This window comes from Anomaloglossus baeobatrachus, chromosome 1, assembly GCF_048569485.1.
Source record: "Anomaloglossus baeobatrachus isolate aAnoBae1 chromosome 1, aAnoBae1.hap1, whole genome shotgun sequence".
NCBI lineage: Eukaryota > Metazoa > Chordata > Amphibia > Anura > Aromobatidae > Anomaloglossus > Anomaloglossus baeobatrachus.
The window spans coordinates 134,173,957-134,198,794 of record NC_134353.1 but is presented as its reverse complement, the minus strand read 5'-3'; the positions used below and the strand labels follow the sequence as shown (position 1 = coordinate 134,198,794).

At 49.3% G+C, this 24,838-nt stretch overlaps 1 protein-coding gene across 1 annotated transcript in view; it reads left to right on the top strand.

Annotated features, from left to right (window-relative positions):
• Window positions 1-24,838, top strand: part of LONRF1 (LON peptidase N-terminal domain and ring finger 1) — a 136,419-nt gene that overhangs the window by 84,953 nt on the left and 26,628 nt on the right. Inside the window, exons 6-8 of the mRNA XM_075335405.1 lie at window positions 7,132-7,228; window positions 7,568-7,682; window positions 23,086-23,207. Of these exons, the coding sequence (XP_075191520.1) occupies window positions 7,132-7,228; window positions 7,568-7,682; window positions 23,086-23,207 (334 nt within the window). The remainder of the gene's footprint in view (window positions 1-7,131; window positions 7,229-7,567; window positions 7,683-23,085; window positions 23,208-24,838) is intronic.

Genomic DNA, 24,838 nt, shown 5'->3' with positions numbered 1-24,838 from the left:
GGGACAGGAAGTCGACGTCCCTCGACAGGAACGTCTCCCTTTCGCGGGCAGCCAAAGCTTCCCTTCAGTGGTGGCTTCTTCCCACTTCTCTGTCGAAGGGGAAATCCTTCCTGCCCCCATCCTGGGCGGTGGTCACGACGGACGCGAGCCTGTCAGGGTGGGGAGCGGTCTTTCTCCACCACAGGGCTCAGGGTACTTGGACTCAGACAGAGTCCTCCCTTCAGATCAATGTTCTGGAGATAAGGGCAGTGTATCTTGCCCTAAAGGCGTTCCAGCCGTGGCTGGAAGGCAAACCGATCCGAATTCAGTCGGACAACTCCACAGCGGTGGCATACATCAACCACCAAGGCGGGACACGCAGTCGGCAAGCCTTCCAGGAAGTCCGGCGGATTCTACTGTGGGTGGAAGCCACAGCCTCCACCATATCCGCAGTTCACATCCCGGGCGTAGAAAACTGGGAAGCAGACTCTCAGTCGCCAGGGCATGGACGCAGGGGAATGGTCCCTTCACCCGGACGTGTTTCAGGAGATCTGTTGCCGCTGGGGCATGCCGGACGTCGACCTAATGGCGTCCCGGCACAACAACAAGGTCCCGACATTCATGGCACGGTCTCAAGATCACAGAGCTCTGGCGGCAGACGCCTTAGTTCAGGATTGGTCGCAGTTTCAACTCCCTTATGTGTTTCCTGCTCTGGCACTGTTGCCCAGAGTGTTACGCAAGATCAGGTCCCACTGCTGCCGCGCCATCCTCGTCGCTCCAGACTGGCCGAGGAGGTCGTGGTACCCGGATCTGTGGCATCTCACGGTCGGCCAACCGTGGGCAATACCAGACCGACCAGACTTGCTGTCTCAAGGGCCGTTTTTCCATCTGAATTCTGCGGCCCTCAACCTGACTGTGTGGCCATTGAGTCCTGGATCCTAGCGTCTTCAGGGTTATCTCAAGAGGTCATTGCCACTATGAGACAGGCTAGGAAACCAACGTCCGCCAAGATCTACCACAGGACGTGGAAGATATTCCTGTCGTGGTGCTCTGCTCAGGGGTTTTCTCCCTGGCCATTTGCCTTGCCCACTTTTCTGTCCTTCCTTCAATCCGGATTGGAAAAAGGTTTGTCGCTTGGCTCCCTTAAAGGACAAGTCTCAGCGCTCTGTGTTTTTTCAGAAGCGCCTAGCCAGACTTCCACAGGTACGCACGTTCCTGCAGGGGGTTTGTCACATCGTCCCTCCTTACAAGCGTCCGTTAGAGCCTTGGGATCTGAACAGGGTGCTGATGACTCTTCAGAAACCACCGTTCGAGCCAATGAGAGATATTTCTCTCTCACGCCTTTCGCAGAAAGTGGTCTTCCTAGTAGCAGTCACTTCACTTCGGAGAGTGTCTGAACTGGCAGCGTTGTCATGCAAAGCCCCTTTCCTGGTGTTTCACCAGGACAAGGTGGTTCTGCGTCCGGTTCCGGAATTTCTCCCTAAGGTGGTATCCCCCTTTCATCTCAATCAGGATATCTCCTTACCCTCTTTTTGTCCTCATCCAGTTCACCAATGTGAAAAGGATTTGCACTTGTTAGATCTGGTGAGAGCACTCAGATTCTACATTTCTCGTACGGCGCCCCTGCGCCGCTCGGATGCACTCCTTGTCCTTGTCGCTGGCCAGCGTAAAGGGTCACAAGCTTCCAAATCAACCCTAGCTCGGTGGATCAAGGAACCGATTCTCGAAGCTTATCGTTCCTCGGGGCTTCCGGTTCCCTCAGGGCTGAAGGCCCATTCTACCAGAGCCGTGGGTGCGTCCTGGGCTTTGCGGCACCAGGCTACGGCTCAGCAGGTGTGTCAGGCAGCTACCTGGTCGAGCCTGCACACTTTCACGAAACACTATCAGGTGCATACCTATGCTTCGGCAGATGCCAGCCTAGATAGGCGAGTCCTTTAGGCGGCGGTTGCCCACCTGTAGGACGGAGCAGTTTACGGCTCCATTATGAGGTATTATTTACCCACCCAGGGACTGCTTTTGGACGTCCCATTTGTCTGGGTCTCCCAATGGAGCGACAAAGAAGGGAATTTTGTTTACTTACCGTAAATTCCTTTTCTTCTAGCTCCAATTGGGAGACCCAGCACCCGCCCCTGTTCCCTTCGGGCTGTTGTTCTTTGTGTACACATGTTGTTCATGTTGAATGGTTTCAGTTCTCCGAAATTCCTTCGGATTGAATTTACTTTAAACCAATTTATAATATTTTCCTCCTTCTTGCTTTTGCACCAAAACTGAGGAGCCCGTGAGGCACGGGGGGTGTATAGGCAGAAGGGGAGGGGCTTTACACTTTTAGTGTAATGCTTTGTGTGGCCTCCGGAGGCATAGCTATACACCCATTTGGCTGGGTCTCCCAATGGGAGCTAGAAGAAAAGGAATTTACGGTAAGTAAACAAAATTCCCTTCTTTCATGCTTATTCAAAGCGTTTTAACAGCAAATCTTGAAACACCAGTCTGCTTTGAAATCTTTGCCTGGATGAGGCCTTGCTGATGCTGTATAACTACCTTGTGTCTTATTACTGTCCTCCTTTTTTTCCTTGATGAATGAGTTACAGTAACAGTCTTCCACATCTTCACCTTTTGTAGCAGTCGGGCTAAGTTCATGTCCAGTAATCAACCGTTGAATATATCAAACAGCAACCCAGTAGCAAAAACGTTGTGCAGCCACAATATTATTCCATTTTTGTGTGTTTTTATTTACTTTATTTCGGCTGGATCTGTGGTGGTTTTTGGGTTTTTTTTTTTTTGTTTTTGTTTTTTTTCTCTTCTCAACATTGGAGTCGATAGAAAACTGATCCATGAACGGATTGCTTCAGTTAATGACTGTTTCAACCTACGTATGAAAATGATAATTATCGCTGCTTAGTATTATTGGTTACTCATATACTGGACTATAATCCTACAAAGTCGCTGACTCTGGACAAGTGTACCTTTTGAAGATTTGTCTTTTTGTTTAAAGGCAAAAGTGCTCTAACCAAATTTTGATTTAGATCTCTTTAGTCAGTCAGCCTATTTTTATCAATTTAGCAAAATGTAATTCTCCCTATTGTTAACATCACTCATGCTTTGCAGCATTTTGTCCCATACTAAAAACATGCTATTGACATGAATTTCTGACCGGGTATTAACAATGTATCCAATCCACACGGGCAAAGAAATAAAGTCATAGCAGTCCATAAATTAAGGTCTGTAATTATAATAACAAGTACTGAACACTGTTACTAAAAGGTAATACTTCTTACAAAAACCTGTGTTGATGATGACTGCTTCAAGATTCTGCCTGTGTTGAGAAACTAATGGCATGCATTGCTCAGGTGTGATTTTTCTCCCAGTCTTCCACACAAACACTCTTCAAATCCATAAGGTTTCATGGGTTCCTTTTTAGGAACTCTGAGCTTTTGTTCCTTCTGAAAATTTTCTTTTGGTATTCAGGTCAAGTGATTGGTTTGGCCAGTCCAGCAACTTTTTTTCTTTCTCTGAAACCAATTTGTTTCCTTGGCTCTGTGTTTTAGGATCATTTTCTTGCTGAAATATGCACTATAATTTCATCTTCATCATCCTGGTAGATGGCGGCAGCAGATTTTTATCAAGAAATGTCTCGGTACCTTTGTCCATTCATCCTTCCTTCAATTACATGAAGTTTCCCAGTGCTGTTGGAAAACCGTTCCACACCTTTATGTTCCCACCTCCAAACTTCACTGTTGGTATGGTGTTAAAGGCCTCCAAACATGGTGTGTGTTATTTCATTCAGAGTTCAATTTTTATCTCAAGTGACCAGACTATATTCTTCCAGTATTTCACAGGTTTGACTAAATGTCGTTGAGCAAACGTTACTCGCTTGAACGTGCTATGATGTTCAGCAATGGAGTCTTTGGTGGTGAGAGTACATACATGCCATGGAGGTTGAATGCATTATTTATTGTTCACTTTAAAACAATTGTACCTGATGATTCCAGGTCTGTCTCTCGCTCTCCACAGGTTGTTCTTGGCTCTTTGATAACTCTTCTGATTCTTTTCACGCCTCTGAAATCTTGTGGGGAACACCTGATCTTGGTCAGGTTATGTTAAAATGATCTTTCCATTTCCAGATTATGGCCCCCATAGTGTTCACTGGGACTTTTAGTAGTTTAAAAACTCTGTAACCTATGTCATCAGTATGTTTTGTAACATTAAGGTTCCGAAGGTCTTGAGACAGCTCACTGATTTTACCCATCGTGAGAGATTTCTTGTGTGGCACCTTGGTGATGACTCCTTATTATAGGCCATCGGTTGAACCAGTTGATATTATTCACTAAGGGTCAGGATTGCTCTCTACGTACTGATAGATTTCAGCAGTTATGACTTTCCATGGCTTTTTGCACTTTTCTCCAGAGGTTAAATACTTTTCCCCTGTCATTTCTTATTATAACACAGAATTTTAATACATGGACATTTATGGTTTGATTTCCTCACCTGTGTGGCTTGGATGGGTTGTTAAAAACAATTTCTATGCTTGCAAAATTGAGAACATGTTACTTCACTTGGTGTGTGAGATTAACCCCTTCATGACCTAGGACGTAACGGTATGTCCTAAACCATGAAGGGGTGATCACCACCAGCTGCTGTGGTGAGCCAGTGGTGATCCTCGCACATATCTGCTGATTTGTACAGCAAACATGTGCCTGGCAGGCGCAGTGGATCAGAGATCCACCCGTGCCTGTTAACCCCTTAAATCGTGCTGTCAAAATGTGACAGCGCGATTTTAAAGCACCTTAGCGGGCAACGCGCCTTTCCCAATCAGAGGCCCTGTGATACGATCACGGGGAGCCAATGGTTGCCAAGGTAGAGACCGGTCGTGAGATTGCTCCTGTTGCTATCATGACGTAGTTCCTGTTAGAGAATGGTTATACCTGGCTCACTGTGTTAAATATAGGTGCTCGGAGAAAAATAGTCCAGCCAATAGTAAGAATAGCTCCGGCACACTTTTTTTTTTTTTTTTTCTTCAATGAGTAACAAGAAAAAAATCTTAATGCTTAAATGTGTTTGTTTATTCGTGCATAAGTCAAAGGATAATTTAAATCTCATCCAACATTTCGACCGTATACATGCGGTCTTTGTCGAGGATAGGATTATCTGAGATGACAAAAAATACATAATCAATATACGCTTTGTACATTAACAGTAGAATTCTATCACAGAGCAAGTTATAACAGGCTGTTCCTACAAGCTCATCTATCAGTTTTGCACAGAATAAAAAAAATGTGTACACTGTTATATGAAAAAAATCCAATACAGGTTGATAGGATATTTATTTTATCAAAAAGAGGAAATTTTCAGACTTTTTGTTCATACAAGAAGCATAAATGGCAAACATACACCCATCCAGAGGAAAATCAAAGCAGTGAGTGATCTATGACAGGTAGTCGTCACAATTGGACAATAAATGGACAAACTTGAGATCCTGTACAAAGAACAGAATTAGTATGCATCATGTCACAACATACAACGGTATGTATAAAGGGGCCATAGACGTAAATAATACAGTGCGCAAATGTTATATCTACCTTATGCACTGAAGATAACTTGTGGGTATTATGAACAGTTTCCAGGGCAGGAAGCAATATTTTAAGTTTTATTGCAGACGTGCAGGAAATTCTATATCAATAAATAGATACAAATATCAGTATGATATCCATGGTATAAGATAAATACTGCGCACTGTGTCAGATATATGATTGAAACAGGCCATATATATATGGAATATAGGAAACATGAAGAATATGTCTACCTGATGCACTATGTAATAGTTTATGTGGTGGGTAGTTTTAATAGTTCAAAGGATGTGTTTTCCTTTTCTGCAAAAGGAAAAGTTACTTTTCGATCAAAATGGTAATCAGAGCAAATTTTAACAAGGATCTAATCCTGTATATAAGTCAACACCAGTATAAGGTACATGTAACAATGAATATAGCGGACGTTATGTTCATATTACCTTTACATGGTATAAATGGATGATCAATAGGAAGAAAAACTGGTAATATTGAGACTCGCGTCTCTAAATGGCTCCACAGGGGACCCTCTTGAAAGTACATAAGCTTAAGGAAACATGCAGCATATAATGGCTCTCTTTGAGAGACGCTCCTCTGAGCACATACCTTATAAGGCACTATATGTGGATAAGTGAGCATTTCTCCTGATCAGAGCGATGCAGCTCTGATCAGGAGAAATGAATCTATCAAACTGCTGATCCTTCTAACACCTATGAGGACTAGTATAGAAAACAAAAAGGTTCAAATCACCCCCCCCCCCATCCCCATTCACCACATTGAAAATGAAAGGGTTATAAACATATCCACATTTGGCATCGCCGCATTCAGAAATCCACAAGTTTCTGAAAATTTAAAATCAATTAATCTGATTGGTAATCGACGTAGCAGCAACAAAAATGTTTTTGTGGTAGTTGAAAATTTTGCGCAAAATGCAAGAACAGGCTATCAAAACACTGCATCTGTGCAAAAATGGTATTAAAAACATCAGCTGAAGATGCAAAAAATAAGCTGTCCCTAAGCCATAGATCCCGAAAAATGAGAATGCTACAGGTTGCGGAAAATGGCGCAAAAAGTGCTCCACTTTTTTGGGACAAACTACTTTTTTTTTTTTTTTTTTTTTTACTTCTTAGATAAAAGTAAAAATGTTTTACCATATAGTGAACACTGAATAAAATGCCCCCAAAACTATCGTGCAATCAGGTTCTTTTTTCAATTTTTTTTTTTTTTTTTTTGCAGTTTTCCAATATGGTAAAACTTGTCCACAAGAAAACAAGCCCTCATATGGCAAGATTGACAGAAAAATAAAGTTACGGCTCTCTGAAGAAGGGGAGCAAAAAACAAAACGGAAAATCATCTAGGGAGTAAAGGGGTCCTATGGATAGGTTTTGAATATTATAATTTTTATTTCTATAGCGCCAACATATTCTGCAGCGCTTTACTGATTATTATTATTACTGAATATTATTCAGTCTTTGAAAAACTCTTAAGATATTTTGGCTTTTTTTGCTAAGGATTAATAGATAAGATTTAGACTCCACAGCCTGTGAACTATAAGATTCAGCCAAATGTAACCATTTCTGTTCTGTTCTAGAAGCCTTCTACGGGGACTTCTCCAACTTAATAGCCGACCCATCCACCCTCCATAAGCTGATTGACGGGAACGACTTCGAGTGCTCCCTTTGTATGAGGTTAGTATCTGTTCTGAAATGCTTTGAAATTACTTAGAACCCAGATATTTTTTATCAGGTAATGCAGTCAAGTTATGAGGATTGAGCCGCAGTACCAGACACAAGCCATGGACTAGAGTGGCGCTGTTTCTACAAGAAAAGTAGACCCGTCTTTAGATCTTGCATAATATGATTATCATTCTGTGTATGCGATTGTTGTTTTGTGTTTTTTGGGGGTTTTTTTTCTTTAAAAAAAAAAAAAAGCTTAAACTTTTAATGCCTTTTCGGTTAATATAAAGACTTGGTGTTTTAGGTTTTTCTGTGGTGCAGAATTAATTTATAAATTATTCATATTTCCAGGTTATTTTATGAGCCGGTTACAACACCTTGTGGACACACCTTCTGCAAGAAGTGCTTGGAACGCTGCTTGGATCACACACCGCAGTGTCCCTTATGTAAGCAGAGCTTAACAGAGGTGAGTGCTCAGTATCTGATGAGTGGATCTAGGCCATAAAACATCTCATTCATGTCCAGTGTTATGAGCCAGCATCTAATTTTAATTATCTAGAAATTTTGAGATTCCCACTCATTATAATGGGCAGTTTCCAAAGTCCACAATTACTTATAGTTGTTTATTTTTGCCATCTTTATGGTACAAAGTTCCCACAATGAGTATTTGGTGAGTTTTTATGTTCAGATTTTCTGCACCTATTATGGCAATTAACTAATTTTTAAGACTGATTTTGCCTTTTTGATCTCATGTTTCTAAATAAAACTGCTTTATGGTTGTTTTTATACTTCATATTTAACTTTGAGAAAACTCTGATAGAAATTAAAGTTGCGGATTTCAAAAGCGCACCACAGGTCTGTTTACGCTCTGTTAAAGAAAGAAGATGGGGGGGGGGGGGGGATGTGCATGAGATTTCTAGAAATCCCAGTCTACTTTGCCGGAACTGTAAGGCTACTTTCACACATCCGGTTTTTGCCGTCAGACACAATCTGGCAAAATGCGGATAAAACTGATCTGACGCCGGATCAGTTTTATTCCCCATTGACTTGTATTAGCGAAGGATGGCATTGCGTTGCATGTGGCGTCCGCCAGATCCGGCGAAATTTCTTCGTCCGGCTGCCGGAAAGGACTCGGCATGCAACATTTTTCTTTGTCGCTCCATTGGGAGACCCAGACAATTGGGTGTATAGCTTCTGCCTCTGGAGGCCACACAAAGTATTACACTTTTAAAAAAGTGTAACCCCTCCCCTCTGCCTATACACCCTCCCGTGGATCACGGGCTCCTCAGTTTTATGCTTTGTGTGGAAGGAGGCACACATCCACTCATGCATTCTCATACATAGTTATGACGGATGGAAGAAAAGAGGACCCCGATGGGGTCCCCGGCATGTTCCCTTCTCACCCCACTATGTCGGCGGTGTTGTTAAGGTTGAGGTACCCATTGCGGGTACAGAGGCTGGAGCCACATGCCGTCTCCTTCACCATCCCTTATGCGGCTCTGGGAGAAGTGGGATCCTAAGCAGTCATCCACGTGCTGGGACCGTGCTCCATCCGCAGCCCCTGGTGGAACCTGCCGGTCCGGAGCTTCTTCACCCCCAGGGACCGGGCCCTGCAACTGGAAGGTACTCTGTGTCCCCATGTGTGGACTGTACAGGGAGGGAGGTCGCTCCTTCTCCCCGGAAGCCGCGGTAGTTCCGTCCGCAGTTTTTTTCGGCGGACTTCCCCGCCGACCGTGCCTGCTTGTCGGGCACGGCCTTAAATTTAGTCCCCGGCTTCGCCGCGGTATAGTCGAGCAAAATCCCGCCCCCGGGCCTGCCTGTCAGGGGTTAGGGCGGGATTACCGACGTGACGTCGGCTCTGAGGGCTGGAGCATCTTTGCATGTCTCCCCCCCACCCTCATTGACCACTTGGGGACTCCAGATTCCCGCTCTTTGCTGGCGCCGCCCTCGGCTCCACACCCCCCCTGAGAGCTCCGGCAGCCATTTTTAGCATTCTGCCGGTGGATGCTACTCAGCGGCAAAGCTCTGCAGCTCTGGGGGATCCAAGACAGGGAATCTGGAGGACACACTCCGCTCGTTAGCGGTTGGTAAGCCACACTGGTCACCCGGTGTTGGTCCCCCTAGGGTGCCGGGATATATTTATAGATGTATATATCTGTTTGGAAAGGCTGTATACCCTTTTCCCATATACCCTCAGTGGTCACTCTCCTAAGAGACAACAGCATGTCGTCCACAAGGAGCAAAGCTACTAAGGCACAGACTTTTTTCGCGGCCTGTACCTCTTGTGGGGCTATGTTGCCTGCGGGATCCACCTACCCCCACTGTGATCAATGCTCGACTCCTGCCACGCTTGCTCAGCCGGAGCCTCGGGCACTTGTGGGCCCCTTGGCTCATGTAGATCCCCCGGCTCCCCCTGAGCAGTCTGCAGGGACAGAGTCACAGTCGTTGGCCTCTTTCGCTACGACACTCTCCCAGTCACTTTCTCAATCCATTGCACAGTCTATGGACAAATGGTCATCTAAGCTCCTTGAGGCTTTGCAGTCCAGACCGGGCCCTTCACAGGCCCCGGCCCCTGTTAGTTTGTCTCCTCCAGGCCCCTCTCGGTCCACGCCGCAGCGCGCTCCCAGGATAGCCTCTAGGTCCCAGGCAGAGGACTCCTGCCCGGATCGCAGCCCCAGGCCGGCTAAGCGGCCTCGCTGGGACTCTTCCCCGGCCTCCTCACGCTGCTCTGGATCCCAGCTTGATGACTCTCAGGAAGACGAGGCGGACGTGGGAGCTCAGGGCTCTGACCCTGACTTCACCCCTAACCTTGATGCCCCTGAGGGGGACGCCTTGGTAAATGATCTTATCTCGTCCATCAACCAGGTGCTGGATCTCTCACCTCCACCTCCTCCTGCAGAGGACCCGGATTCTCAGCAGGAGAAACACCAATTTCGATTCCCCAAACGTACGCGCAATACGTTTTTTGCTCACTCTAACTTCACGGACGCTGTCCAGAAGCCCAGAGCAGTCCCGGACAAGCGCTTTGCTAAACGGCACACTGACACGCGTTACCCCTTTTCACCTGAAGTCGTTAAGGGCTGGGCACACTCTCCCAAGGTGGATCCTCCAGTCTCTAGATTGGCTGCTAGGTCCGTTGTGTCTGTTGCCGATGGCTCATCCCTGAAGGATGCCACTGACAGACAGAGCTCTTGGTGAAGTCCATCTAGGAGGCCACGGGCGCGTCTTTCGCCCCGGCCTTTGCGGCCGTGTGGGCTCTCCAAGCAATCTCTGCATGTCTGACTGAGATTAATGCCGTCACGCGGAATTCTGCTCCGCAGGTTTCTTCCTTGACCTCTCAGGCATCAGCATTTTCGTCCTACGCCATGAACGCCGTCCTGGACTCCGCTAGCCGTACGGCTGTGGCATCCGCTAACTCCGTGGCAGTCCGCAGGGCCATGTGGCTGCGCGAATGGAAAGCAGACTCTGCTTCCAAAAGGTTCTTAACTGGTTTGCCTTTTTCTGGCGACCGTTTGTTTGGCGAACGGTTGCATGAGATTATTAAGGAATCCTCGGGAAAGGACTCCTCCTTACCCCAGTCCAAACCTCAGAGACCTCAGCAGAGAAAAATCCAATCGAGGTTTCGGTCCTTTCGTCCCTCCGCCAAGACCCAGTCCTCGTCGTCCAACCGGCCGGAGAAAGGCCAGAGGAACTCCTATGCGTGGCGGTCCAAGTCACGCCCCCAAAAGGCCGCGGGAGGCACGGCCTCCACATGACTCTCGGCCTCATCTCACCACATCCTCGGTCGGTGGCAGGCTCTCCCGCTTTGGCGACACCTGGTGGCCACACGTTCAAGACCGATGGGTGAGAGACATTCTGTCTCATGGTTACAGGATAGAGTTCAACTCTCGTCCTGCGGCTCGTTTCTTCCGAACCTCCCCACCCCCTGCACAGGCCGACGCACTTTTTCAGGCAGTGGACGCTCTGAAGACAGAAGGCGTTGTGATTCCCGTTCCCCTTCAGGAACGTGGTCGCGGATTTTACTCCAACTTGTTCGTGGTGCCAAAAAAGGACGGGTCATTCCGTCCCGTTCTGGACCTCAAGCTGCTCAACAGACATGTGAGAACCAGACGGTTTCGGATGGAATCTCTCCGCTCGGTCATAGCCTCGATGTCACAAGGAGACTTCCTAGCATCGATCGACATCAAAGATGCTTATCTCCATGTGCCGATCGCACCCGAACATCGTTTCCTGCGTTTCGCCATCGGGGACGAACACCTCCAGTTCGTGGCATTGCCTTTCGGCCTGGCGACAGCCCCACGGGTTTTCACCAAAGTCATGGCATCCGTCGTGGCGGTCCTGCACTCTCAGGGCCACTCGGTGATCCCCTACTTGGACGATCTCCTAGTCAGGGCTCCTTCTCGGGTGGCGTGTCAACGAAGTCTTTCCGTCACTCTGGAGACTCTCCAGCAGTTCGGGTGGATCATCAATTTCCCGAAATCCAAGTTGACACCGACCCAATCACTGACTTACCTCGGGATGGAATTTCATACCCAGCCAGCGTTACCGCGGGACAAACAGCTTTCTCTGCAGGCGGGGGTGCAGTCACTTCAGTGCAGTGCCGTTCGCGCAATTCCATCTACGGCCACTCCAATGGGACATTCTTCGCAAATGGGACAAGAGTGCTGCTTCCCTCGACAAGAACATCTCTTTCCCTCGCAACCAAAACATCACTTCAGTGGTGGCTCCTACCCACATCTGTCTCGGGAAAAATCCTTCCTACCCCTAACCTGGGCCGTGGTCACCATGGACGCGAGCCTGTCAGGTTGGGGAGCGGTTTTTCTCCACCACAGGGCTCAAGGAACCTGGACTCCAATAGAATCGTCCCTTCAGATCAATATCCTGGAGATAAGGGCAGTATATCTAGCCCTATTGGCTTTCCATCGGTGGCTGGAGGGCAGGCAGATCCGAATCCAGTCGGACAACGCCACTGCCGTCGCCTACATCAACCACCAAGGCGGCACTCGCAGTCGTCAAGCCTTCCAGGAAGTCTGGCGGATTCTACAGTGGGTGGAAGTCACAGGCTCCACCATCTCCGCAGTTCACATCCCGGGCGTAGAAAACTGGGAAGCAGATTTTCTCAGTCGTCAGGGCATGGACACGGGGGAATGGTCTCTTCACCCAGACGTGTTTCGAGAGATCTGTCGCCGCTGGGGAACGCCGGACGTCGATCTCATGGCGTCACAACACAACAACAAGGTCCCGGCCTTCATGGCACGGTCTCAGGATCACAGAGCTCTGGCAGCGGATTCTTTGGTCCAGGATTGGTCGCAGTTTTGACTGCCATACGTGTTTCCCCCTCTGGCGATGCTGCCCAGGGTACTACGCAAGATCCGGTCTGAATACAGTCGCGCCATTCACGTCGCTCCAGACTGGCCGAGGCAGTCGTGGTATCCGGATCTGTGGCATCTCACGGTGGGTCAACCATGGGCACTTCCAGACCGCCCAGACTTGCTGTCACAAGGCCCGTTTTTCCATCTGAATTCTGTGGCCCTCAACCTGACTGCGTGGCCATTGAGTCCTGGCTCCTAGCGTCTTCAGGGTTATCTCAGGATGTCATTGCCACCATGAGACAAGCCAGGAAACCAACGTCCGCCAAGATCTATCACAGGACTTGGCAAATCTTCTTATCCTGGTGCTCTGATAACGGTTTTCCTCCATGGCCGTTTGCATTACCCACATTTCTTTCATTCCTACAATCTGGAATGGACAAGGGTTTGTCCCTCGGCTCTCTCAAGGGCCAAGTGTCGGCGCTCTCCGTGTTTTTTCAAACCCGTCTAGCCAGGCTTCCGCAGGTCCGCACGTTCCTGCAGGGGGTTTGCCACATGGTTCCACCTTACAAACGTCCGTTGGAACCTTGGGATCTTAACAGGGTCCTGACGGCTCTTCAAAAGCCGCCTTTTGAGCCGCTGCGGGATGTCTCTCTCTCCCGTCTTTCTTAGAAGGTGGCCTTCCTGGTGGCAGTCACATCACTTCGCCGAGTGTCTGAGCTTGCAGCGCTGTCATGCAAAGCTCCCTTCCTGGTTTTCCCCCAGGATAAGGTGGTTCTGCGTCCTGTCCCGGAATTTCTCCCTAAGGTGGTATCCCCTTTTCATCTAAATCAGGATATCTCCTTGCCTTCCTTTTGCCCTAATCCAATTCGCCCATGTGAAAAGGATTTGCACTCTTTAGATCTAGTGAGAGCACTCCGGGTCTACGTGTCTCGCACGGCGCCCCTGCGCCGTTCAGACGCGCTCTTTGTACTTGTCGCAGGCCAGCGTAAGGGATCTCAGGCCTCCAAGTCAACCTTGGCTCTGTGGATCAAGGAACCGATTCTCGAGGCCTACCGTACTTCTGGGCTTCCGCTCCCTTCAGGGTTGAAAGACCATTCTACCAGAGCCGTAGGTGCGTCCTGGGCATTGCGGCACCGGGCGACAGCTCAGCAGGTGTGTCAGGCAGCTACGTGGTCTAGTCTGCACACTTTCACGAAGCACTATCAAGTGCATACCTATGCTTCGGCAGACGCCAGTCTAGGTAGGCGAGTCCTCCAGGCGGCGGTTGCCCACCTGTAAGAGGGGGCCGTTTTCGGCTTTTTATTGAGGTATTGCTTTACCCACCCAGGGACTGCTCTTGGACGTCCCAATTGTCTGAGTCTCCCAATGGAGCGACAAAGAAAAAGGGAATTTTGTTTACTTACCGTAAATTCCTTTTCTTCTAGCTCCTATTGGGAGACCCAGCACCCGCCCCTGTGCCCTTCGGGCTGGTTGTTCTTTTGTGTACACATGTTGTTGATGTTGATTTGTTCTTTGGGTTCATGGTCTTCAGTTCTCCGAACATCCTTCGGATTGAATTTACCCTAGACCAATTTATATAAGTTTTCTCCTTCCTGCTTTTGCACCAAACTGAGGAGCCCGTGATCCACGGGAGGGTGTATAGGCAGAGGGGAGGGGTTACACTTTTTTAAAAGTGTAATACTTTGTGTGGCCTCCAGAGGCAGAAGCTATACACCCAATTGTCTGGGTCTCCCAATAGGAGCTAGAAGAAAAGGAATTTACGGTAAGTAAACAAAATTCCCTTTTTTGTCTCCGGATCCGGCGCTGTGTGGCATGTTCTATAATGGAAGCCTAGGGCGCCGGATCAGTCGTCATGCTGCATATGACGGAATTCAACGACTAATCCGGTTTTTTTTAACTGAGCATGTTCAGTATCACAACGGATTCGTCAAATGAACGCATGGAAAAAAAAAAATGATGCAACGGATCCGTTTTTGTTTTTTTTTTTTTTTGCCGGATCTGCCACATCCGTTTTTTTGGAGTGATCGTGCCTAACTGCGAATAACGGGTGCGTGAAACCAGCCTAAGACTCTGCATTTATTTGCACAGGAAAAATACACTGCATTAAAAACTCATTGTGTGAACTTAACATTAGGCCCCCCTCACGTGTGTAAAACTGCTGGCACCGATGTCTGTTTTACAGTATAGCTAAAAAAAATATAATGGAAAATGTTTCCTATATTCTCAATGTTAAATGTGTGTGTGTGTGTGTGTGTGTGTGTGTGTGTGTGTGTGTGTGTGTGTGTGTGTGTGTGTGTGTTTTTGCTTATTCTCCCACAAACTCATAGACTTGTCTTGGCCCTTGTCATTACATTTTTTTTCTAGAAAGCATAAGAAAAATTCCATTAAAAAAAATCAATACATAGTGGGAATGATGTAAAAATAGGGACCCAAAAAATGCATCGTGTGAATAGGTTCCGTACAGCTAATGTCTAGTTGCTCCTCTTTTTTTGGGTGGGGGAGGGTGTTCAAAATAAAGGCACATGTTTGACAGCAACCTTACTCGTATTTTCTCAGTACCATGTGTGTTTTACTGTATTTCTGATTAACCGTATTTTTCGCTTTATAAGACGCACCGGAATATAAGACGCACCCCAAACTTAGACATAAAAAAAGTAAAAAAAAAAGAAAAATGGGGTCCGTCTTATACTCCGGTGTTCTCTTACCGGAGGGGGGCAGCAGTGGTGGTGAAGCGGGGTCACAGGAAGCACAGGTTGTGCTGGCAGGCGCGGCAGGTCAGTGGCAGCGGGGTCCGTGGTTGCAGGTACCGTGGCGTCCGTGGTTGCAGGCGCGGTGGCGTCCGCGGTGGCAGTATCCGTGGGGTCCGTGGTGGCGGCAGCAGCCGTGGCGGGTGAGCCGTGCAGCAGGCCGGTACAGTGAGTGTCCGCGGTCCTGGCTCAGTGGTGGGAGTGGCGGCGACGGCTCAGTGGTGGGAGCGGCGGCAACTGCTCAGTGGTGGCAGCGGCAGGGACTGCTCAGTGGTGGAGTGTGTCCGCGGTCCCGGTTCAGTGGTGGCGGCGACGGCTCAGTGGTGGGAGCGGCGGCGACGGCTCAGTGGTGGAGTGTGTCCGCAGTCCCGATTCAAGTAATGGCGCCCGGAGCGACGCATGCGCAGATGGAGCTCTCATCCAAGGGCTCCATCTGCGCACGCGCTGACTCCCGGAGCAGCGCGTGCGCAGATGGAGCTCTCATCCAAGAGCTCCACCGGCGCCATCATTTGAAAGTGGGACCGCGGACAACTGGTAAGCTGCATAGCCGCCCGCCCCGCATGCACAGAGTGGCAGGCTGCCCGCCCACCCTGCGTACAAGCCGCCGGGTACCTGTGCTTGCGTGCAGTGGCAGCCGGGTACCCATGGCTGTGTATGGGCGGCAGCTGGGTGACTGTGTGAGGGCGGCAGCCGGGTACCTGTGTGAGGCCAGCTGCCGCCTGCACGGGCACCCGACTGCCGCTCGCACACAGCACCCGGCTGCCGCCCGCACACAGCCATGGGTACCCGGCTGCCGACCCCACACAGCACCCGCTGCCACCCGCACACAGCCACGGGTACCCGGCTGCCGCTGCACGCAAGTACAGGTACCCGGCCGCTTGCATGCAGCCACAGGCACCCGGCCGCCCGATCGCCTCAGACAGGACCCCCCCCCCCCCCGGTACCGCTTTATAAGACGCACCCCCTATTTTCCTCCCAAAATTTGGGGAGGAAAAGTGCGTCTTATAAAGCGAAAAATACGGTATTTGCTCACTACTAGTTGAGCGAGTACCTAACTATTCGTACTCTCTATAGTCATAACGAGGACTGTGTAATTAATACTAGCGTATTCATTTCAAATAGCGTGTGCAATGTAACGAGTAACTTGAATGCTGTAATTTTCTTTGTCGCTCCATTGGGAGACCCAGACAATTGGGTGTATAGCTTCTGCCTCCGGAGGCCACACAAAGTATTACACTTTAAAAAGTGTAACCCCTCCCCTCTGCCTATACACCCTCCCGTGCATCACGGGCTCCTCAGTTTTATGCTTTGTGTGGAAGGAGGCACACATCCACTCATGCATTCTCAGATTAGTTATATCGGTTGGAAGAAAAGAGGACCCCCACGGGGCCCCTGGCATGTTCCCTTCTCACCCCACTATGTCGGCGGTGCTGTTAAGGTTGAGGTACCCATTGCGGGTACAAAGGCCGGAGCCTCATGCCGTTTTCCTTCACCATCCCTTAGTGGCTCTGGGAGAAGTGGGATCCTGACCGGTCATCCATTCACTGGGACTGGGCTCCCTCCGCAGCCCCTGTGGGAATCTGCTGGACAGGAGTGTATTCATCCTCAGGGACCGGGCCCTGCATCTATAAGGTACTCTGTGTCCCCATGGGGACTGTGCATGGAGCGCCTTCCTCCCGGACGCTGCAGCAGCTGCTGATTTGTGAAGACCGGCGCACTTCCGCGCCTGCTTGTCGGCCGCGGTCTTAAATTTAGTCCCCGGCTTCATCGCGGCCTAGTAGCAAAAATCCCGCCCCCGGGCCTGCCTGTCAGGGGTAAGGGCGGGACGGCCGGCCTGACGTCGGATGTGAGGGCCGGAGCATCCTGTATGTTTCCTCCCCCCTCACTGATCACTGTGGGGACCCCAGATTCCCGCACTTTTTCTAGCACCGCCCACGGCTCCACTCCTCCCCTGAGAGCTCCGGCAGCCATGTTTTTGGCATTCTGCCGGTGGAGGATTATCAGAGAAGAGCTCTGCAGCTCTGGGAGACCTAAGGCAGGGAATCTGGAGGACAAACACTCCGCTTTTTAGCGGTCGGTAAGCCACACCGGTCACCCGGTGCTGGTCCCCCCTAGGGTGCCGGAATAGATACGTATTTATATACATATTTCTGTTCGGTCGGGCTGTATACCCCTTCCCATATACCCTCAGTGATCATTCTCCTAGGAGACAACAGCAGGTCGTCCACAAGGAGCAAAGGTGCTAAGGCACAGGGTTTTTTTGCGACCTGTACCTCTTGTGGGGCTATGTTACCTGCGGGTTCCACCTACCCTCACTGTGAGCAATGCTCGACCCCTGTTTCACTTGCTCAGCCGGAGCCTCGGTCACTAGTGGACCCCTCGGCTCATGTAGACCCCCCTGCTCTCCCTGTCCAGGCGGCAGGCACAGAGTTCGCCTCTTTTGCTGAGAAACTCTGAGTCACTTTCACAATCCATGGCTCAGTCTATGGACAAATGGTCTGCCAAGCTGCTAGAAGCTTTGCAGTCCAGACCGGTCCTTACACAGGCCCCGGTCCCCGTTGGATCGGCGCCTCCAGGCCCCTCTTGGTCCGCGCCGCAGCGCGCTCCCAGGTTGGGCCCTAGGTCCCACGCGGAGGACTCCTGCCCGGACCACAGTCCCAGACCGACTAAGTGGGCCCGCTGGGAATCTTCCCCGACTTCTTCACGCTGCTCGGGTTCCCAGCTTGAGGACTCACTGGAGGACGAGGCGGACGTCGCAGCTCAGGGCTCTGAACCTGACGTTGCCCTCAATCTTGATACACCTGAAGGGGACGCCTTAGTAAATGATCTTATCTCGTCCATCAACCAGGTGTTAGATCTGTCTCCCCCGCCTCCACCTGTAGAGGAGTCGGCTTCTCAACAGGAGAAACACCAGTTTCGGTTCCCCAAACGTACACGGAGTGCGTTTTTCGATCACTCTAACTTCAGAGATGCTGTCCAGAAGCCCAGAGCGGTTCCGGACAAGCGCCTTACTGACACACGTTACCCCTTCCCCTCTGACGTAGTTAAGGGTTGGGCTCACTGTCCCAAGGTGGATCCCCCAGTCTCTAGATTGGCGGCTAGATCTGTGGCAGATGGCTGATCGCTGAAGGATGCAACTGACAGGCAGAGCTCCTGGTGAAATCCATCTATGAAGCCACGGGGGCGTCTTTTGCCCCGGCCTTTGCAGACGTGTGGGCACTACAAGCTATCTCAGCTTGTCTGGCTGAGATTAATGCAGTCACACGTAATTCTGCTCCGCAGGTTGCGTTTCTGACTTCTCAAGCGTCAGCTTTTTCTTCCTACGCCATGAATGCAGTCCTAGACTCTGCTAGCCGTACAGCGGTGGCATCTGCTAATTCTGTGGCAGTCCGCAGGGCCATGTGGCTGCGCGAATGGAAGGCAGACTCTGCCTCCAAGAGGTTCTTAACCGGTTTGCCGTTTTCTGGCGACCAATTGTTTGGCGAACGATTGGATGAGATTATTAAGGAATCCAAGGGAAAGGACTCCTCCTTACCCCAGTCCAAACCTAAGAGACCTCAGCAACGGAAAATTCAATCGAGGTTTCGGTCCTTTCGTCCCTCCGCCAAGTCCCAATCCGCTTCGTCCAGCAGGCCGGAGAAAGGCCAGAGGAACTCCTATGCGTGGCGGGCTAAGTCACGCCCCCAAAAGTCCGCCGGAGGCGCTGCCTCCAAGGCGGCCTCCTCATGACTCTCGGCATCCCCGAACCGCATCCTCGGTCGGTGGCAGGCTCTCCCGCTTTTGCGACGCCTGGTGGCCACATGTTCAAGACCGATGGGTGAGAGACATTCTGTCTCACGGTTACAGGATAGAGTTCAGCTCTCGTCCTCAGACTCGTTTCTTCAGAACCTCTCCGCCCCCCGCTCGGGCCGACGCACTTTTTCAGGCAGTGGACGTTCTGAAGACAGGAGTTGTGATCCCTGTTCCCCCTCAGGAACATGGTCGCGGCTTTTACTCCAACTTGTTCGTGGTGCCAAAGAAGGACGGATCATTCCGTCCCGTTCTGGACCTCAAACTGCTCAACAGACATGTGAGCACCAGACGGTTTCGGATGGAATCTCTCCGCTCGGTCATCGCCTCGATGTCACAAGGAGACTTCCTAGCATCGATCGACATCAAAGATGCTTGTCTCCATGTGCCGATCGCACCCGAACATCAACGCTTCTTGCGTTTCGCCATCGGGGACGAACACCTTCAGTTCGTGGCATTGCCTTTCGGCCTGGCGACAGCCCCACGGGTGTTCACCAAAGTCATGGCATCCGTTGTGGCGGTCCTACACTCTCAGGGCCACTCGGTGATTCCCTACTTAGACGATCTCCTAGTCAGGGCACCTTCTCGGGTGGTGTGTCAACACAGCCTTACAGTCGCTCTGGCGACTCTCCAGCAGTTCGGGTGGATAATCAACTTCCCAAAATCCAAGTTGACACCGACCCAATCACTGACGTACCTCGGGATGGAGTTTCATACACAGTCAGCGATAGTCAAGCTACCGCTGGACAAACAGCTTTCTCTGCAGGCAGGGGTGCAATCTCTTCTTCAGGGTCAGTCATACCCCTCGAGGCGCCTCATGCACTTCCTGGGGAAGATGGTGGCAGCGATGGAGGCAGTGCCGTTCGCGCAATTCCATCTGCGGCCACTCCAATGGGACATTCTCCGCAAATGGGACAGGAGGTCGACTTCCCTCGACAGGAACGTCTCTCTGTCCCTTGCAACCAAGACGTCTCTTCAGTGGTGGCTCCTTCCCAATTCTCTATCGCAAGGAAAATCCTTCCTACCCCCAACCTGGGCTGTGGTCACCACGGACGCGAGCCTGTCAGGGTGGGGAGCGGTTTTCCTCCACCACAGGGCTCAGGGAACCTGGACTCCGGTAGGGTCCTCCCTTCAGATCAATGTTCTGGAGATAAGGGCAGTGTATCTAGCCTTATTGGCTTTCCATCAGTGGCTGGAGGGCAGACAGATCCGTATACAGTCGGACAACGCCACTGCCGTCGCATACATCAACCATCAGGGCGGCACGCGCAGTCGTCAGGCCTTCCAGGAAGTCAGGCGGATTCTGCAGTGGGTGGAAGCCACAGCCTCCACGATCTCCGCAGTTTACATCCCGGGCGTAGAAAACTGGGAAGCAGATTTTCTCAGTCGTCAGGGCATGGACGTGGGGGAATGGTCTCTTCACCCAGACGTGTTTCGAGAGATCTGTCGCCGCTGGGGAACGCCGGACGTCGATCTCATGGCGTCACGACACAACAACAAGGTCCCGGCCTTCATGGCACGGTCTCAGGATCACAGAGCTCTGGCGGCGGACGCATTAGTTCAGGATTGGTCGCAGTTTCGACTGCCTTATGTATTTCCTCCTCTGGCGATGCTGCCCAGAGTGTTACGCAAGATCAGGTCCGACTGTCGTCGCGCTATTCTCGTCGCTCCAGATTGGCCGAGGCGATCGTGGTACCCGGATCTGTGGCATCTCACGGTGGGTCAACCGTGGGCGCTTCCAGACCGCCCAGACTTGCTGTCACAAGGGCCGTTTTTCCATCTGAATTCTGTGGCCCTCAACCTGACTGTGTGGCCATTGAGTCCTGGCTCCTAGCGTCTTCAGGATTATCTCAGGATGTCATTGCCACTATGAGACAGGCCAGGAAACCAACGTCCGCCAAGATCTATCACAGATCTTGGCGGATCTTCTTATCCTGGTGCTCTGATAATGGTTTTTCTCCCTGGCCGTTTGCCTTACCCACTTTTCTTTCATTCCTTCAATCCGGAATGGACAAGGGTTTGTCACTCGGCTCTCTCAAGGGACAAGTATCGGCGCTCTCCGTATTTTTTCAAAAGCGCCTGGCCAGGCTTCCGCAGGTCCGCACGTTCCTGCAGGGAGTTTGCCACATAGTCTCACCTTACAAGCGTCCGCTGGAACCCTGGGACCTTAACAGGGTGCTAACGGCTCTTCAGAAACCACCTTTCGAGCCGCTGCGGGATGTCTCTTTATCACGTCTTTCGCAGAAGGTGGCATTTCTAGTGGCAGTTACATCACTCTGAAGAGTGTCGGAGCTTGCAGCGCTGTCATGCAAAGCCCCCTTCCTGGTTTTTCACCAGGATAAGGTGGTTCTGCGTCCTGTCCCGTAATTTCTCCCTAAGGTGGTATCCCCTTTTCATCTCAATCAGGATATCTCCTTACCTTTATTTTGCCCTAATCCAATTCACCAATGCGAAAAGGATTTGCACTCATTAGATCTAGTGAGGGCACTCCGGTTCTACGTGTCTCGCACGGCACCCCTGCGCCGTTCAGATGCGCTCTTTGTCCTTGTCGCTGGCCAGCGTAGGGGTTCGCAGGCTTCCAAGTCAACCTTGGCTCGGTGGATCAAGGAACCGATTCTTGAAGCCTACCGTTCTTCTGGGCTTCCGCTTCCTTCAGGGCTGAAAGCCCATTCTACCAGAGCCGTGGGTGCGTCCTGGGCATTGCGGCACCGGGCTACGGCTCAGCAGGTGTCAGGCAGCTACCTGGTCTAGTCTGCACACTTTCACGAAACACTATCAGGTGCATACCTATGCTTCGGCAGACGCCAGTCTAGGTAGGCGAGTCCTTCAGGCGGCGGTTGCCCACCTGTAAGAGGGGGCCGTTTCGGCTCTTTTTATCGAGGTATTCTTTTACCCACCCAGGGACTGCTTTTGGACGTCCCAATTGTCTGGGTCTCCCAATGGAGCGACAAAGAAGAAGGGAATTTTGTTTACTTACCGTAAATTCCTTTTCTTCTAGCTCCTATTGGGAGACCCAGCACCCGCTCCCTGTACCCTTCGGGCTGGTTGTTCTTTTGTGTACACATGTTGTTCATGTTGAATTGTTCTTTTGGTTCATGGTTTCCAGTTCTCCGAACATCCTTCGGATTGATTTTACCTTAGACCAATTTATAAGTTTTCCTCCTTCCTGCTTTTGCACCAAAACTGAGGAGCCCGTGATGCACGGGAGGGGTGTATAGGCAGAGGGGAGGGGTTACACTTTTTAAAGTGTAATACTTTGTGTGGCCTCCGGAGGCAGAAGCTATACACCCAATTGTCTGGGTCTCCCAATAGGAGCTAGAAGAAAAGGAATTTACGGTAAGTAAACAAAATTCCCTTCTTTGTGCGAGTAGCAAATAGTGCGGAATTCAGGTTACTCGTTACATTGCAAGTTTTGCACATGCTATTCGGAATGAATACGCAAGTATTAGACAGTACTCATTATCAACAGAAAGGAGGAGCCAGCACTGCTTGAGAATGGCATGCAAACAAAAGTGTAAATTCACCGATTCCAACTGTACTATAATGCAAAATGAGATTTTTTTTTTAGCACACAATTGATCAATTTTTAGATAGAGTAGGACCCGCTATTGAGATTTGCCGTGACGTGGCAGAGGTAGCTCAAAAAATTTGATCAATTGTTTACCCTTTGGCTGTGTGCACACAATGCATTTATGCCGTGCTTTTTGTTGTAGATTTTCAGAAATGTGCAAGGAAATTTTGATGCCAACAAAGTCTGAGAATTGTGAATTGCTATGCACACGTTCAGAATTTTTTTTTTTTTTTTTTTCGTTTGTTCCTACATTTCACCATTGAGAGCAATGAAGAAAAATGCAAGGTGTTTCTTGTTTTGTTGCCCGCAAAAGTTTCTCATGCCAGAACATGCAGATTGTCTACAACATGTTGACATAGCCTTATATGCCAAGTGATTGATACATGAGGCCCATTGCGGCTTCTGTGGGCCACTTGTGAATTCCTGCTAACATGGTGTTTTTGCCCTCAGTATCTGGCTCGCAGAACCTTCAATGTGACATTCTTATTGGAAGAATTAATTAATCAATATCTGCCGGAAGAGCTGTGTGAGAGGAAAAGACTCCATGAAGAAGAAACCGTGGAACTATCAGAGTAATTGTACTTCTTTATACTTTTAACTACTGATCCGGTGAGGAAAATGTACAAAACATCAGAGGCGACATGTCAAATTACCTCTGTAACTTCATGTGCACACATTGAGTATTTTGGTGAATATTTTTTTTTTTTTTTTTTACCTCAGTATTTGTGCCACTCCTGGTTCTGGCTTATAATCAGAGGACCATTGTAGTAGAATCACATGCATTTTTTTTGTGTGTACCATTTACATAGTACTTTGTATTTATTCACAACGCAGGATTAAGGTCGGGGGTGACCCTGCCCCCACCCCACCCTAGCCTTTCCCTGGTGAAAATTTAGTTGTGGCTCCCCATAATTTAAATTATTATATACAATCCTCAATATTGAAATTGTAATACCCAGAAGGAAAAGCTGTGGAATTAAGAAAATCACAGGATAGACATGTTGATGATGTGCAAATATCAAAATAGTGAAAACCTTTTCAAAGCATCTTAATTTATGGTCTGTAGCATCTCTGGACTTGTCTCCCATCGAGCACATCTGGGAAGTCATGGTCAGTAATGGCTAAGGGAGCTGCCAGCAGTGGAGTTTGAGCTGCATTGAGTGGCAGAGCGTTCCTTAGACAATGTGTATCTTGGCTGCTATCAATGAGGTTGTGTGAGCATTTCTACATGTGGCATTCATAGTCTATGCTGCATAAATCGAGATTTTTTTTTTTTTAAACCAAATTTTTATTTCTTTTCTTGTAATGGTAAAATAGGGTACAGAATGAAGAAAATAAGGGTCAACAAATCAAAATGGCAAATAACATAGTCTACAATTTATCAATCAAATATTTGTCACGGTCATCAAATTTGCTCCTTCCCTTCTTCGTCAGTGTATATTTCCATTATTCAGTCTCCGCTACCCCCCTTCAGCATTCCTTCATAACTTGTTACAAACATTACTTATAAACACTATCCCTCCCCTCTCCATGCGACACGACCCAGAATTTGGCCAGCTATACTTTCAGCTCGCACAGGGACCCTGACAGATCTTCCTTCTACCATTCCGTAGACACAAATGTGGACATTATTTGTATTTCTTCTCTAGAACATATAACGCTTATGAACTTTCTCCATTTACTGAAACATTTTGCTGTCATCCTTTCTTTACACCTCTCCACCATCACCTTCTCCAACATGAGCGTTTTGTTTTTTTCAATTGATTAACAAGTTCTTCTTTTGTTGGTATTTCCTTCACCAGCCACTTCTGAAGAATAGCCCTTTTACTTATCATTGCTATATCATGGAAAAGATTCAATCTCCCCCTTTCTCTCCCTCCTCCCGATGCTGATGGTGAAATAACCAGACCATTGGATCTAACTCTACATTTCTATTCCAGAATTTCCTCACTACCCCTTGGACTTGTTTCCAAAATCTTTCAATCCTTTCGCACTGCCATATCCCATGATATAGATCTGTTTTTTCCGTACCACAATTTGGACAACTCATCATCTTATCTGGATGTCTTGCATTCAGTATATTAAATCCATAGATAGCTCTATGTATGACCCAATTCAGGATATCTCTAGTTCTCATTCACAATCTTCTTCTTCTTTCTCATCACCATCCAACCATTCAAAATCTTCTCCGCCACCTCTTGAT